We start from the raw sequence: 17,794 nt of genomic DNA, 5'->3' as shown, positions 1-17,794 counted from the left end.
AGGATGCCAATCAGATAATCATGGAATTTGATTGTCTGAGATAATCTAGCCACTTGAAATAGTAACAACATCTGAAAAAGAATACTAATTACCGGTTAAAACCACATCAATCTACAATGATATAATCAAAACCACATCTCGCCGTGAATTGTAATAACAATATTAGATTTAGAGACATTTCGAGTTATTTAAATCAACAATAAGTGACTGAATATCGTAGGTACTGCCTCGATAACAATCAACGACGTAAATTATTAAAGTCAATTAACCTGTGTAACTTGTTTCTGACACGATTTGATCACTCTATTATTTGATTTTAGAATAATTGTTACCGCCCAAAGTAATCAAGTAAAGCAGTAGGCTAATGGAAAATACTGACTTATATTTTGAACATGAAGAAATTAATAATAATAGGCCTAAATAGATAAATGTTTATTTCCCAAAAAAAAACTACAACTACTACATCAATACATAAAATATTAGATAAATTAAAATTACATACAATAGTTAGTTACAATAAAAATTTCTTATAATGTGTGTCCTCTACATGTTTATAGCGTTTTCTGTGTGGAAATTGACCTACCCTACTCCACTATGGCTTACCATGTTCTAGAGTAGGTTTGTTTGTTTTCTTTTTTGTGCATATAATTATTAATTAGTTAGTGTTTAGTAAGTCATTAGATGGTAAGTTGTTGTTTAAAATAATGCTTTCTATGTTGTGTCTTCCTTTGCTCATCAACCAATTGTGTACTGTTGTTTTGAACTTTCTAGGATGATTAATCTGTTTAAACTTTGCAGGAAATAATTGCCTGTCATAAGCATGAAATTTCTATTCAGAAGGCTAACTGTATTTTGAATATTGAATTGTCCAATAATCAACAGTTTCTAAAAACAACCGAGGATGAATAACGGCTGCTAAGTTTCATAATATGGATTATAAAATACAATCGTCATCCTATTTGAAACTAAAGCTCAAATTTCAAGATTTCCCAAAAAAATTAGGTAGGTACTGTGATAACATGTTATGTTTTTATCCTTACTTTTCAAATTCATTATTCATAGCATATATGCATTTTTTGCTTGCTCCACAAAAAGTCAAAAACGTAAGCTTATGAACTTGATATTAGCAATAAGTAAACCGCAAATCTAAACAGAGATATTAACTCAGTTGATTATCAACTATAGTGACTAGTGAGTGATAACGTAACTAGTTTTTTATTAGTTGATCCCAAGGTGGCCCACCGTTGACAATACTCTCATTTATTAACTCAGTTCACTAAGCTCAAGCTGTAGTAATTCTATACTGTATTCAAAATTAACATGGAACAAACTTTACTTACATAACTCCATTGACTGTGACATTGTTTCATAGTAAGTTACAAATTGCATAAAAATCAATATGAATCCACAACCATTTGAATGAAGAAAAGGTTCCAGTTTCGAATAGCCTCAAAGTTGAATAGATCGTGTTCTTATTATTACAATGAAGGAAGGTGTAATTTCAAGGGAAAGTTCAAAGAAACTTGAAACTTTTTAGGGAAAAGTTGAATGGCTATAAGTTGAGATGTAGGGAAGTTTAATTTCACGGGAAATTAAATTTTAATCAATAGTCTAATATTGCCATATATACGACAATTATTTATTACAACAATCTTACAGTGTAGCTTGCAGAAAAAAATAGGTCCAATTGCTGGTCAAATCATTGAATTATTTTAGTGCAACTCCGTAGCAAGAATTACAAACTTCCTTATAGAATCATTTTAAAAAATTACGGTGAAAGTAAAGGTTTTAAAAAATCACTCATCTATTAACAACACAAATTTTATTAATATATTAACATTAAAAGCCACAATAATACTATACAATAATATCTAGTAGTCATGAATGAATTATGATTTAATCATAATAAAGTAAAATTAATGAAGTGTACATTTGAAAATTGAATCATGGTTATTGAATCGGAAAATGTGGAAATACTTCTCATCTAAATATGGTTCCTACTTCAAGAGTCAATAAAATAACGGGTCTATTGCAAATCCAGCAATTTTCGGGCTCAAACTGATTCTAATCTAACGGATACATTGTTTTGGAATTAATATTTTGAAAAATTCTCATTCATTATATTTTTAACGCTCATTCCTTACTTTACAAACATGATGAAATGAACTGTTCTGTCCATAAACAAAATTCCAATATTCAAAAATCAGTAATTCTTTTGTATTTTCTCATCAACCACTCTAAAATGGATATCTTCGATTGTCCAGCTTAATTCAAAATTGACAAGACCATACAATATGGTTATTTGTTTATTGTCTCCTATCATTTCCAGAAGTTTCCACGCGAAATCATACAAACTATACCTTCAGTCTTTCATGAAATTGAAGTTTACAATAAATCTTGAATTTGTTTGTGATCCATGTTTGGAATGAATTTATGCCTTCCTATAGTTTGAAGATCAATCAACAATAAAGCAATATTATGTACAGTACGGTAAGAATTTTGGTTCTAGTTACAGTGTAATGAAACTTCACATTATATTCACAATTTTTAAAAAATGGGATTAAAATGATTTTAATATGTTAAATGATTAAGTATTACAAATAACATAAATTTGTTGAATAGTTCAGTATTACAAATGACATTAATTATTTATTGGTTAAATAAATTGATTATATTAAAAATGTTCTAATTTCCTAACTGATATCATAAGAAGAAATCAATTATCAATTCACCTTATGAAAGCTTTAAAAAGCATAAAAATCTAAAAATTAATAATTATGAAAAATTATCAACTTTTTTAATATGAAATATAACATAATTGAATGAAAGCCAGAGTGATTTAGAGACTCAGTCTTCAATTTGTGGGTCACAGCACAGTCAACTTACAACGTTCACCAGTATAAAGCTTAGGCCTACATCAAGATAATAGATTGAATAGGCAACTCATTTTCAGCTCATCTAATCTAATGAAGAATATTTTTGTGAAATATAATTTTTCCAATCAGAGAAATGTATTGTTTAGTTTCAAAAATCATTTCAATAACTACATCATCAATCTTGTTACAATAATTCAAGTGGTACCATTCAGTAAGTTTACCATTCAGTAACATGGAGCACGGTAATCAATCTTCTCAATCCATTGGAAAACATTAAAAAGTAGAATTTCAATATTTAGTACTTAAAGAAATTCTTAATCTGATATAATTTTAAATAATAATGTTTGAATGGAAATATTATTACTACCTACTTATCAGCAGGCCAACATAGTAAATTCGTATGGCTTTTGTTGGTGGGGAGTCCCTTGCGGGGAGGTCCCACCGCCTGAATATATAATTTAAGCCGTCAATGGGCCTTACGACTGGCATACTTCAGCCGGGACCGACAGTTTAACGTGCCCATCCGATAACACGGGAGTGATCTGGTTAAAAAACTTTTGGTAATGAGTGGGTTTGAACCCGGGATCTCCTCTATGCTGCTAAGCAAGCACTCTATCCACTAGACCACGAACAACAACAACAACACAATAATAGGGCAACATAATTTTCACTATTCCAGTTCCCTCAAATTTTAAAAATTTTCTATCTAACCAAATATTTTTCAAACAAACCAACGAGAGTCAAATACTTTTTTATTTTATAATTTAAAAACAATTTATAAATCTACATGGAATATTTTTTTTATAGTGGTTATTTCATTTGAGGTTTCTACCCCAAGATACATCTTTATGAAGTTTCAGAAATTTCAGTACTTGAGAGAAGATTTCAGTAGGCTTACTCTCCCAATTTTTTTCAAAATGGAGCAATCTATTTAATGAATTACAGTAGACCACGAACATAATGAGCTTGAGAGATATCAATTGAGAATACATTCCTATATCATTGAATTTGTCATAATTGAACACGGTATTCACACAAATTCCCTACAATGTCGTTTTATCACAGATACATTATGATGCTTCTTTGTTAAAGTACAAGCACTTGTCAACTCTCTATAAAATATTGGCATCGATTTTTCAAGCAACGAAATTTTCATAGATTCACAAGTCTCTATTAAATTGAGAGTCATAGAGGTTGGATTCCGTTACAAAGGTTATCGCATTTTCATTAGTTAGTTATTCAAAAAAATTGAAAAATATTGAGCAAGAAGGAAGAAATGATACACTAAATAGAAATTCACAATATAAGATCATATAAAGATAGTATAGGGAGTAAAAGTATAGACAGTATAAAGGAGGAGATGCATGACAAGATTTGCAATTTGTAGATCTACGTCAAAACGAGAAATGTAAGTGTAAATGTGGAATTCATCATTTACAGCAATAGAGAGATTATACAATAGACATTTATTACAATCTCAGTTCGGTGATATTATATACATGAATGGAGTTGAATCTCTAGGCCTAAAAGAATACAAAATTGAGATGTTCTGTTTCGATGGATTTTGGTTATGATCGTAGGTGGAGTTTGAAAGATGGATGAGGATCTCAAAAGGAGCTATCAATCATCTAAAAAGATTAGGAAGCTTACTTTTCCGGATAGATTGTACTTTTATAAGATTTTTCAAGAAAGAGGAAAGTGATGGAATTTTGATTTTAGATTTTGTTTGATTTTTCAAGTTAAGTTGATAAGGATCCAAATGCATTCGTAGTTATTTCCAAAATTTATCCACATAAGCCCTAGGCAATGGGTGCGATGATATAATTAATGACTAAATCTATTTCCATCTCATATGAGATGATCCATCCAATTTGATCAAATTAAGTTTTATCAACTTATTGAAGTAAAATTGAGTGCATGATAAATATAAATTTTAAGAAGGTTAAAATTTTTCATTTTTCATTTGTGAATAGATTATTGTTGAACAATAATTAATTATATACAACCTTTTATAAAATGTAGTTCTACAAGGCTCAAGAATAATGTTTGGTCTATGAATTATACTTGAGTTTTATGATATTTCAATTCGTTTTGGGATGAAAATCTATATGCTATTTATGTGCACTTTTGAGGAAACTATAGTACAATCTTTTGTAAAAGAAAAGTTGAGTGACAGAAAAATAATTCGAATTTTTCTTTTTTGCCATTTGTTAGACAATTTCAATAGAAAGAGGAAAAATTAAGCAAAGTGAGAGAAATAAAGAGGGACGTATGATGGTAGTAGTCATGTGTTACTAGGAACTCCGCATACCATAAACAAACAATCAATTACATTCTTGTTAGTGTCAACTTGAGTGAGGCGTCAGAACAGGTCTAGAAACAACCATAGGTCATTGCCTCAATCGATCAATCAATTTCTCCAATCTCCATATAGTTCAACATGTTATGAAAATCAAATTCTTGGCATGATGGATTTCAATTCGGTTCGTGGGCAGACCTAACTCTGATTGAAGCCAATGAATTACAAATTGAAAAATTATTCAATGAGTCAAGTTTGACAATGATTAAAAAATACATTTGTTATGATATAGTGTAATAAAGCCTGTTTGAGATATTAAGTATTATATATTTTGCTAACATAAATACATGTCTGTTTTGACAAGTACACTAAACATAGGTTGTGCCTGCACTAGCCAGTTTACAGGCTTTCATCTCATTTGACAAAAACTAATAACTATGTCAAATAAAATGCCAATCAATGATTAATTCCTACTAACTTCGATTTCTCTCTTACTACAATCAATATTCCACCTTCCAAAGTTGAAAATCGAACACATTATTTATTATCTAAACCTCATCCGCCAAAAGAATATGAAATTTGAAAATATAAATCCAATGACCTAAGAAGCATTTTTTAATATTTTATATTTTGTGGATTCACGTCTTGAGTGTCAATTATATTTATAATATATTCTAAAACTACAATTCTATTAACTAGTAAATTCATGATCAAATTCAGTTTTCAAACAATCGTCTATAATCATTTACTTATAGTTTTATAAATTTACATATCAAGACTACAAAAATACAGAGCTCGATGTGAAGATGACAAGAGCAGTTACTACCATGTAAAATTTAATTCTCCACGAGAATACATAATAACTATTATAAAATACAGTACATTACTATTTCATGATAGCATTTTAACTATCAACAACATTTTCAAGCCATCTTGACGGGTTGCTTTAGTGAATCACAGGACTACACTACTTGGGACAGCATTACAAGTATTTAGTCTATCAACTATGTTGAATGTAGAATTTGACTGAATATATTTAATTTATTGACATGTCGAATCTTACTTAATGTTTTGAACATTTTCAATTATAATTATGACGATATAGACAACTGTTACACTGATTTCTACTCATCTTAATTGATGAAATACAATATGGAGCTTACAGATCTGAATCAATGGTATGGAAACACCGTTTAAGGAATAAAATATATTTTTCATTATAAAAGTGACAACGATGGTATTTTCTGTACTATAAAGTATGAATCTTCTTGCCAAAGTAACTTTGGCCCACAAAAAATTAAAAATGAATCTAAATTAGTTAATCTACACTTCTAAACAAAAATATTAAGAATAGCAAAATTAGTTTCAATTTTCTTGTAAATCATGGATATAACTGGATGAATTAGATGATTTATACAGATGAATTGTTATGATTAGACAAGGATGGAATAAGAATTATAAATTGATAATTCGTAACTCATCTTGTCCTTGAGCACCGTCGAATTTCATCATTATTGGCCAATCTGTGTCCCAAGTGACTATAGTCACTTAATAGTAGTTAATAGTCCAACCAACTCCAGGCCAAAGATATAAAAAAGGGAAGTGATTACTTTGGGTAGGTTAGGCCGTCCACACATGATACACTATTCAATGGTCACGTCTCTTCTACATTATCAATGAATAATGAAATAATGAGATTAGGTAGCATTGTCGCAATCAGGGTCGTATGCTACATTCAAGTTTGATAGTAGTCAGATCAGCTGATGGATTAAATCAAACGAATCATGACCACCAACATGCAAATCTGTTTAACCTTAGATGGAACATACGGCCTTTAGGCCCGACGCAAAGTAGACCCACGCTAATCCACGAAAAGCAATCCACGCCGTGGGATGTTTTGTAAACCATTGCTATAGAATTATTCATAATCAATCAGCTGGCAAGTGGATTATTCATTGCATGTATTATTATACATGCAGTGGAAATGACCGGTACAGTGGAAATATAATTTCCATGAATTCTGATTGTACTATTCACACTCAGCTACGCTACGCTGAAATACGTCCTATCTTCCAATGTTAAATCCAGGCTACGTATCTGTCCCGTTCACATCAGCGTAGCGTAACTTACAATGTTAAGAGAAAGGAATGCAACGTCTATTTCAACGTAGCGTAGCGTAATGTGAAGAGACCTTAACTATCTAGAAATGCGCACAGATCTAGCAAGAATAAGACTACTTGACAAAAATCACATGAGTGGACGTCCTCAGATGGTTGATATAGGTGGTATATTATGTCATTGAAATGAGTTACTTTGTTGCTTGTGTGAACGCACAAGTCTCAAAGCTAAAATCACAAATCAGCTGCGTTCACAATTGCAACAACGTACTCATTCCAAAATGCTTGCCACTTGGTTTGTCCGTGTAATCCCTACATTCACTGTCCTCACATTCTGACGTCACTTATCTGTGTTCGTATGCAGCAATGTTGAATTTATGACGTTACAGCTGATGATTAACGTCACTACTGTCGATTCCAATGTCACAGATGTCACTTATTGACATCACTACTGACGATTGTGATGTCACTTATCTGTGTTTGTATGCAGAAAGAGTTGAGTTGATAATGATTTTGACGTTACAGCAGACCATAATAACGTCACAGCAGACCATTCGTGACGTTACCGCTGACGATTAGTGACGTCACTACAGACGATTGTAGCGTCTCTTCTAGGTTGATGAGGTGTGTTCGTGTGCAGTTAAACTCAACAGCACGTCGATTTGGCAGACGTCACTGCTGACGATTAGTGACGTAACAGCTGACAATTGGTAACGTCACTATTGACGATTAAAGCCATTACAGCTGATGATAATGACGTACCAGTTAAGGATCGTGACGTCACTAATCCGTGTTCTTGTGGAGTTACACTCAACAGCAGGACGATTTGGCCGGCTCGGCCTCCACCAGGTTGAAGTCGAATCCCCCCGGCCGGGCAAACCCTGTCTTGATGCCGTCCCAACCATCCTCCACCTTGTATTCGCCCGACTGTATCCTGTTGTAGACCTCCTGTGTGATCGCATTAAATGCCTCCTCCACGTGGTGTCCAGTCTTCGCAGACGTCTCCACGAAATAGAGGTCGTGATGCTGTGCAAAGTCTCTTACCTGAGAAATTTAAAAATTGCAAAGTGAATGCGACTGAAAACAGCTTTCATGTACTTAAATTTTGACTTTCTATTTTTTTGAAATTGAAATTGCTTTATATTGTCCCTTCAAAATAGATACATAATTTACATAAACTATATTATTATCAACAATAAAGTTTAATAACAACCTGCAAAGGAGATCCTGAGTGCAGGTGTGAATCAATTGTAATTACATGATACAAAATAAAATCACAATAGTAATAAAGGAAAGAATTTGTACATATTTTTCGAAAAGTTTAATGTTACACTATTGTAATCTTTCATCCGTTTTATTACCGTGTTGATATTCATATTTTTCTATTTTATTATGTTGGAGCAGATTTAGCCCCCGTGCTCCGCAATGAGTAAAAATTACATTCAATAATCTCCATTGAAGTTGAAAATTTGTAGCAAAGAATATTCATTCTCAAATCCAGGTTTGAACGTATTTACTCGACACAAAGACATACACTGTACATGCAAAAACAAGCAATTTTAACACTATAATCTGGATTATAATCCATGACTAATTTTTTGTCTAAATAACACAGATGTCAAACAAGGATATCTGCTGAGCCCACTACTCTTTGCATTATTATTAAACGATTTGGATGACAATATGGAGGGAGGCATGACAGTGACAAACAAGTGAGGATAGAGATATTGGCATATGCTGATGATATTGTTTTGCTGACATCAAATAGACTCGATCTGAAAAAGATGATTGAAGCTCTGTAGGAATATTGCAACAAATGGAACCTTCTCGTCAACCTCGATGAGTCCAAGATAGTTGTTTTCAGGAATTATGGAAAACAAGGAAGACATGAGAAATGATGATTTGAGGGAAAACCCTGGGACTAAAATTATCGTCAAGGCTATCCATGACAGAACACTTCAGAGAGAGATTGGCCTCGGCAAGAATGGCATTGAACCTGTTCAATAACCTACTGTTGGACAATGCGATTAAATTTGAAGCTAAGCTTAAGCTGTAGTGAGAGCCATAATCTGCTATGGAGCTCAGCTGTGGAGAGGCAGAAGATTCGACTTGAAAGGTATACAGAATATTCTACTTGAAAGGTATACAGCGAGTTTTCATCAGGAGAGTGTTCTGTTTGCCAGCATTATGCCCCCAATTCCGCCATGCTCATTGAAACTGGACTCCAGCCAATTTTTCTGTAAACTCTGAGGCTGCACTTCGGATACATCAAGAGATGTCTGGAGCTTCCTGAAGGTAGATACCCGAAGATTCTGATGAGGGCCATGATTGAAAAGGGGGTTTTTATGTTTGAGGACTGGCAGCAATTAGAAGAATCATTCAGCATCACAATGGAGGGTATTGCAGAAGGAAGGCTCAATATGAACGACACCTTGACGTCAATAGCGAGAATGTTGCGTGAACAACAGAAGCAGCAGGTGATATCAAGTCAACGATGTACTTACAGGAGTCAACTCAGCCATTTGAATGAGTACGTCTTCAGGGACCATGACTTTACAACAATCAAGTGGTACTTCAAGGCCAGAAACGAGCTTGTGCAATTGAACAAGTATTCTTTCACACAAAACAACTGGACATGCTCATTGTGCAGCCTGAAAGAAGATGAAGAAGTTGTTGCCCACTTCATTGGCAAGTGCCCGGTTCTCGGCGAGTACAGGCGACGCTACTTTGGCAGGACACTTCTCTCATGGCCACAAATGAGAACTCTTCTGAATGGTGATAATTGGCAGTGTGTTGGTGTATATTGCTCTGATGCATGGAAATATAGACACTATCTAATAGCTCAGTTCCACCACTAATTGTGATATTTGTTCCTTAAACTTTATTGGACTGTCTCTTGAAGACTTAAACATTATCAATGTATTTGTATAGAACATTGTAAATAATAATAAAAATGCTCAACTCACCCTGATGGTCATTGACCAAGGGTTAAATGCTTACATGGATTAGAATTTATAATTTGTAATATATGTTTTTTGATTAATCAATAAAAGCTATTCGATTCTATTCTATATCCTATTGTCTAAATAGGAGACCTGAAAGGTAGTCCTGTGTGGGGTTCAGTCACTATAAGATAGCTTCATTTTTCTACAACTAGGACTACACTTAAAATACTTCTCTACGTACAGAAAAATCATCGTTGAATGGATAATTTCAGGGTAGGTAACCGATAATCTATTTCACACTCTCTACGCATGTATAGTGCGTTTATTTTATGATTGCTGCGCATGCGCAGTACATTTATTTTACGCATTATAAATAATTTTTTGTGCGTTATGAGAAACAAAATGTTAACGGTATCTTTTCTCTTTGCTGTAACTGACCTCCTCCTCAGTGACCTCCCTGCGCGCGGGGTTGGATACGACGAGGTCGAGCTTGCAGCCGACGAGGGCAAAGACGGGGCGGTGTGGCTCGATGTGGCGGCGCGCCTCCATCATCCAGGCGGGGATGTGCTCGAAGCTGGCTCGGTTGCATACGTCATACACCAGCAGGGCACCCACCGAGTTACGGTAGTATGACTTGGTAATCGACCTGAAACATCAGTTTGTTTCATAGTATTAGTTGCAAAATGCAACCTCAATCAAATCAAGTTTTATTCAATGACAACATTTAAATAGCAAATTCCGTTACACAAATGATATTACAGATCATTGAGTACAATACTGTTTGCTTAAGAAAATTCTTGTCTGCAAACAGGAGTAAAATACATTTAGAACTCAACTAAAAATGCTTATACAGAGTGTTTCAGAAATAGTGTCAAACATATTAGGGTATTGTTCCTGGATGATAGGAGAGTACAAATGTCGTATTTGAAGTGTCCAAAACTCAGTGGTTATCCTTATAGCTGCCATTTTGTTTTTTTCACTTACGAATTTTCATCTCAAGAACAAAATGATGTAATGATCTGAAATTTGGCATGAATATTTATGCTATAGAGACTCAACTTTAAAAAATAAAATAAAAACTTTTCTATGTGAATTTTCAAAATGGCTGTCATTTTAAATTTTTTATTGCAAATTTCACGAATACCGTTCAGTTTACAGAAAATTTACAAGATACAAAAAATAAAGCAATTTTTTCAAGATTTCAAGGATGCCTCATTTATTAAGATTGGTCAAAGAATAACAGAGAAATTAATCAATTTCGTACTGCATACATGACCACGAACAAACGAGATCATCTTAAAAACATTGTAAAATCAGCTGGATGGCCATATGGAGTCATACCGAGTTTCAAAGCTTCATCTTAAATACAATTGGAATTAAAAATGTAATATTGATGTTTAAATAGTGAAAAGTGGTCATTCATGCAATACGAAAATAATTCATTCCTCTGTTATTCTCAGACCAATCTAAATAAATTATGTATCCTTGAAATCTTGATGAAATGTGCTAACTTTTTTGTCTATTATAAATTTTCTGTAAACTGAACGGTTTTCGTGAAATTCGCAATCAATAATTTAAATTGCCGCCATTTTGAAAATTTACATCGAACATTTTTTAGCTTATATTATTTTTTAGAGTTAAGTCTTTATAGCATAAATATCCATGCCAAATTTCAGATCAATGCATCATTTTGTTCTTGAGATAAAAATTCTTAAGTGAAACTCTAATCCATAAGTGAAAAAATAAAATGACATTTAAAATACGACATTTGTAGTCTCCTATCATGCAGGAACAATACCCTAAAATGTTCGACACTACTTCTGAAACACCCTGTATATAAACTCAAATTAAAATACTTATCTGAATTAATTTTAATTATCTTAATTCATCCTGCACACGCACAGACACACCAACACACATACGTACACCCACACACCAAGGAGAAATCATAATCATTAATAAAATAGTGTAAGAATATTGAAACAAGTGACTGTCAAGGTGATTCATCCAAGAATAATAAAAAGCTCATTAATTCCAACCGGAGAATGTACATCAAACATTAGGTGTAATTTAGATTTGAAAGACCTACGATAGTTTGAATTTTTTAAATCGTCACACGAATCTCGAATTTGAGCATATTCTAGAAATTATAACTTATCCACTATTCTCTTTAAATTTATTATTAGTTGCTGGAATACTCGTTGGTCAATATTAGTTGAAGAAAATAGAGAAGATAGGCAGAGTGAAGATAGGACAAGATGGGAGAGTGAGTGAGGGAGTAATACCTACTGTACTATTTAACTATATATTTCTTTCCATCCAATCACTCTTCAACTTATCTGTATTTTGAATATATTAATAGCTAGCTTACCCGGCGAACTTGAAAAATTTAGTCCTAGTCCTACATCAATTGGATATTTTGCAAAGAAAAGGGTATGGCCACATTCGATGCGTATATGTGTAAGTGCGCGCATTGTTATGCATGTGCAAGCGCGCAGATGAGAAACAAAATGTGAATCGAGCAATAGGTTACCTCACACTAACTTTTAGACCACTAACGATACGGTAGTATATGATATAGCCTAATTGAACAATTGTGTTGATACAAAATTAACACCAAAAGGAGCTCATTTTGAAAGTAATATTTATAAAAAATGTTTACATGTTCTCCTAATCTGTTCGAAGGATGTTACTCGATCAGTAGTTGCAATGACGTAAGTAATAAAAGTATGGTTGTAAAGAATGTGTGTCCCACTGCTGAATGGTTCAAACTGCGGGTAATAATATTGAGCATCACTCCACAACTTTGATTATATTTGAATTATATAATTTGATTATATTTGAATTATATAATTTGATTATATTTAAAAAAAAAACATATTAAAAAAATATATGTTAGTTTATATAAATCGTAGGTAAGTAAGGTACAAAAGGACGATGTTAATAGTTATTTCTAGTTCATATTCAAGTTGGAACAGCTTTTAATTTGGTTCGGTCTCTCTCCCAATAAAAGCATCCAATAATGATGTTACATGCTGAGCATGATGATAACATTATCCCTAGGCTTGTGCAAGGTCACGGGACGGATGTTTATTTTTTATTCACAATCACAAATCATAATTAAATCATTTATTCATGTTGGTGAAAGATGAGTGGACCTATAAAGTGAGGCACAAGGAAATAAATATGAACATGCATAAGAACTAACAAATGGTGAAACGTTATTTATATCACTACAACACAATGGAAAATTTCATTCATATTCAATTTCAACTCACAAACAAATGAAATCATAAATTAAACTTTACTCTTGTATTGTTATCAGGAGCTTTTTCATTTTCTATTCAAATAGTAAACTGAGAGAAAAATAATCTTCTATTATTGTAAACGCCCCTTTCACGAAATTTCCTCTAAAGATAAGCTGACTCAGGTTGGCCTTGTTCATAGTGATAAGAAAAAGATTGAAGCATCCAATTCATCATTCAGAGAAAATAGCCAGGAAACGATTCAGCATTCATTTATATGGAAATCTTGGGTTGTTATTGCTTCATTCATAATACGAATGAAGCAATAACAAATTTGAACTTGAACTTGAAAACATATTTATTCATTCATATTTTTCACAAAGAAGCACTGATTGGGAGAGAAAAACTAAGAGAAGGATACTTCTTGTACTATTTCTCTCCCACTTTGGATAACATTTTAAAAATTCAAAATAGGGTTATGATTTCACTCAACTAAAATTTAGTCCATTTTCACTCAAAAACAAAGAAAACTAGGATTTTTAAATTTTGACGGTTGACAACAGAATAAAAAACAAAAATATCACACTTAAATTACCAAATTAATTGGAAAATTTAAAAGTAATTTTACAAAATCTAGAGCCAGAAAAACACAACACACTATTCAGCACAGATGATATCAACTTTGTATTCACTGTTGTAATAATATTTTCCAATATATGGAATTTAAATTTTGTTATTATTAGCAAATTCCATTTCAATATTTTTACAATATACTATTTGAATCCATTTCATTATTGATATTCAAATATAGGTAGGATACTCGATAATATCGTTTTTAATTCTATGTATTATAATTATTATATATTTGAAATTAAAGATGCGCTCTTTTAAAACAGACAAAATCTTTAGGATTCAATTATAATGAAAATCTTGCTTTGTTATTGCTTCATTCTTTTCATATTTGAAATTGAAGATGCGCTCTTTTAGGACAGCAAAATTCTTTATCTTGAAAAATGTTAGTTGCAGCATCAAACTTTTTTAATTATTTTGGAAAAACAGAATTTGTTGGAGAAGAAAACAGCTACATGTGAGTTTCTTGGCAAGCGTCCAGAAGTAAAGTAGCAATTAATTACATAGAATTAAGCAATTTCAACTTCCGATTCCTGGGAGTTGACTGCACAGAATGGTCTTAATAAGCCTGTGTATATGCGTACAGGCTAATGTAACGTTATCTTTAAAATATTAATTACAACAAACATTGAAAATATGAATGAATATTGTCTTAACCTTTGATGAGGGTAATGATATTAGACCCGAAAAATAGAAGTCAAGAACTTCACTACTTCTTAAATTTCAAATTTGCAAAACTGGATGTAAGAATCAGCTATTCTAACTTCAAGCAGAAGTAACAGATAAAACTATGCACATGGAGAGAACCGGTAGTTTTAATAACATAATTATTGAAAGATAAAACTAGACATTTATAAAGCCAAGTTTAAATCAGCCAGCCATTCAAGAGCTGCTGGTGCAGCATTCACAAAATCCTCAACAGCATGGGGATACAACCTGACAGGACAGACTTCAGCAATATGTTTCAAAGTTTGTTTTCGAGCTCCACAGTCACATTCAGGTGATGGAATGATCCCCAATTTATGCAGACTGTCCCCACATACACCATGCCCTGTTCGCACCCTGTTTAATCCCTTCCAAAGGTGACGGGGAAGGCTGAAACCTTCTGGCTCTTTATTTGGCTTGATAAGCCGTGCCAATTGGTCAGGTGCTTGCAAATGCATTCAGGGCCAAGCAGCATTCCACTCTGAGTCTATGTTGAAATTGGTTCTGACCAAATCCTTCGCAGATGTCAATGAAGGCCTTCTTCTAGATCTGAGGCGACCAATTTTAAGGTCGGGAAGGTCTTCATGAATTGGCAGCATTGGGTTATCGGAAATCTTTTTGAACTCCTTTAACAGGGCATTTTTCCTCCGTAAGGGAGGTGGAGCAATATTGCTCAGTATTGGAAGCCAATTTACAGGAGTTGACTTGATACACCCAATAATCATTCTCATAGCTATGTGAGTAGCTACTGTAAATAGACTGTTACATACTGTAGCTACTGTAAATAGAATACTGTTAATAAGAACATTTAAAATTATGAATTAATCATGAATTCCTTATTTTTAAACATATATATTCTTACCGGAATCTCTCCTGGCCAGCTGTGTCCCATAGCTGTAGTTTGATCCTTGCGCCATCTTTCACTTCTATCAGTCTTGCGAAGAAATCGACTCCAACTGTAGGGTCTGAGATCTAAACGAATAAAAAAAAATTAACAAATATAAATTAGATTATCTCTTCAATTTCAACAAAGACAATGGAGAATGAGGACATAAATAACAAAAGTCACTTCAAGTGAAATAAACAACTAAAACGGCAAAGAGATTCATTATTAGATTCTTTCAAAATATTATGATTCGTAACAATCTGCAATAGCTAAAGAGTGGACAATTATATTACTGTTTAAAACTATGAAAGATATTACTGGATAATTTAATTGAGAACGTGGGTTTTGAAAAAGGATGTTTCAAAAAGGGGGTGAAATAATTTTGCAAGAGAGTAAAATAAAAGTTTGACATTCATCATATTTATTTGCAAAATGTTGTATCTTTTCTGTTTGAAGCATTTTAGTTAGTTTTCATTTGCTCAATCCCAAAAAATATTGAATATTGAAATTGAATTGAATACAGCTTCTAAGGATGTTGGAAGAAATGTAACTGAATTTTAAATAGCGTACTATATTATCTTATTAAGTAGCTTGATAACAGCTTAATCCTGTCAACTCTCAAGGGCAGTCCACAGTCTTGACATTATTTTATTCTTGTACCAAAATTCATTACTCTTAGCTTGCAAGTCTTGACTAGAAGTTTGTTTCATAAAAAGGGTATGGGTCTCTTCAGTCTCTTCACATTTAGCTAAGCTATGCTGAAATAGACGTAGACTAGACGTAGCCGTCCTATCTAACAATATTGAAAACTACGCTATTCTGCTTTGAACGGAAGGGATTCGTAGGTTGGATTTAACATTAGACATTGGGAGATAGAAGGTATTTCAGCGTAGCGTAGAAGGGAACTTTAAATTTTTATTTACACTAAGGCAGATGAAGAGTCTCAAAAAAAACTTTAACTTTGTCTTCCTCATGTTAAGTATTTGTACACAATGTGATAAATAAATAAAACTTCTTTATAAAAAGATAAAAAACCTTGATATTCAGAATCAAAATTTGCTCATCCCATCACATAGGCTATTTGATATTTCTACCTAAAAATATTATAACCTAATCAGAAGAGGAATAGGAATCATCAAGATAGCCCTGTATCACTATTTGTCATTACCGGTATATTCTTCTGTGTGAAGTCATGACGACTCCTGCAGCCACAGGGCTGCTGGGAATACGGATAAAGTAAAAGTAAAGTAAGTAAAAGTGTTCAGAAAAAATGGCTATAAGTTAACTGCAATGGCGATGATGATGAGAACAATTCTTTCATTTTTATCATTTGAAAAATTTCCAATAAGATGCCTAGCTTCATAGCTTATTGCACCTGATACTGTGCAAAAGAGTATATTATCAAGAAAAGTGTAAGCTGTAGTATAAATTGAAAGAGGAATAGTTTTAGATATGAGCCTATTGTAAATTTACTCAAGCATGATAGTTATTGCACAAGACAAATATATAAATAACTAGACAATAAGTCACATGTAAACAAAATATTATGCAATGATGATTAAGCTGATAAACAAATCTAATAGTACCTACCTATTATAAACTATATTATATTATACTGTATCTAGAATTCTAAATAAGAAAATTGATGGATTTGCAATTTACCTCTGCGAATTTTCCATCTGTGAAATATTTAAGTAGTGAACTTTTACCAACAGTACTGTCTCCAATTAAAATCAAACGAAACTGATAATCAAAAATAGGGTCCACCATTATGAAGCACTTTCTTGAATTATAAGATGTGCTATGTTATCAATGTTATAATTTAACCTAAATAGAAGAAATCATGTTTCCTTTGTAAACACATAAATTCAATACAACAAAGAAATTTACAATGAGTAATTAAAATAACCACAAAAAGCCTAAAATATTGAAGGTTTTGAATGACGTCCTATTTACTTGATCACTTGCTGCTTGGTCTTTGAACAGCTGACTGTCATAACTCAATATTGCCAACATAGTGATCAATTCACAAATTTTGTTAGAAAACGGATTATAGCTGAAGATCTATCATACTCTCTGATATAAAAAACA

The 17,794-nt window shown here is 32.7% G+C and overlaps 1 protein-coding gene across 1 annotated transcript; it reads right to left on the bottom strand.

The window, feature by feature from the left end:
- Window positions 1–7,459: 7,459 nt before the first annotated feature.
- Window positions 7,460–17,676, bottom strand: LOC111052667 (ras-related protein Rab-39B). The gene is made up of 4 exons (XM_022339411.2): window positions 17,366–17,676; window positions 15,680–15,789; window positions 10,676–10,883; window positions 7,460–8,336 (listed from the first exon to the last, which is right to left on the bottom strand). The coding sequence occupies exons 1-4, from the start codon at window positions 17,471–17,473 to the stop codon at window positions 8,103–8,105; spliced, it is 660 nt and encodes a 219-aa protein (XP_022195103.1). The 5' UTR covers window positions 17,474–17,676; the 3' UTR covers window positions 7,460–8,102.
- Between the last annotated feature and the right edge of the window lie 118 nt (window positions 17,677–17,794).

This window comes from Nilaparvata lugens, chromosome 7 (genome assembly GCF_014356525.2).
Source record: "Nilaparvata lugens isolate BPH chromosome 7, ASM1435652v1, whole genome shotgun sequence".
NCBI classification, from domain to species: Eukaryota; Metazoa; Arthropoda; class Insecta; order Hemiptera; family Delphacidae; genus Nilaparvata; species Nilaparvata lugens.
This window is presented reverse-complemented; position numbering and strand designations above follow the sequence as displayed.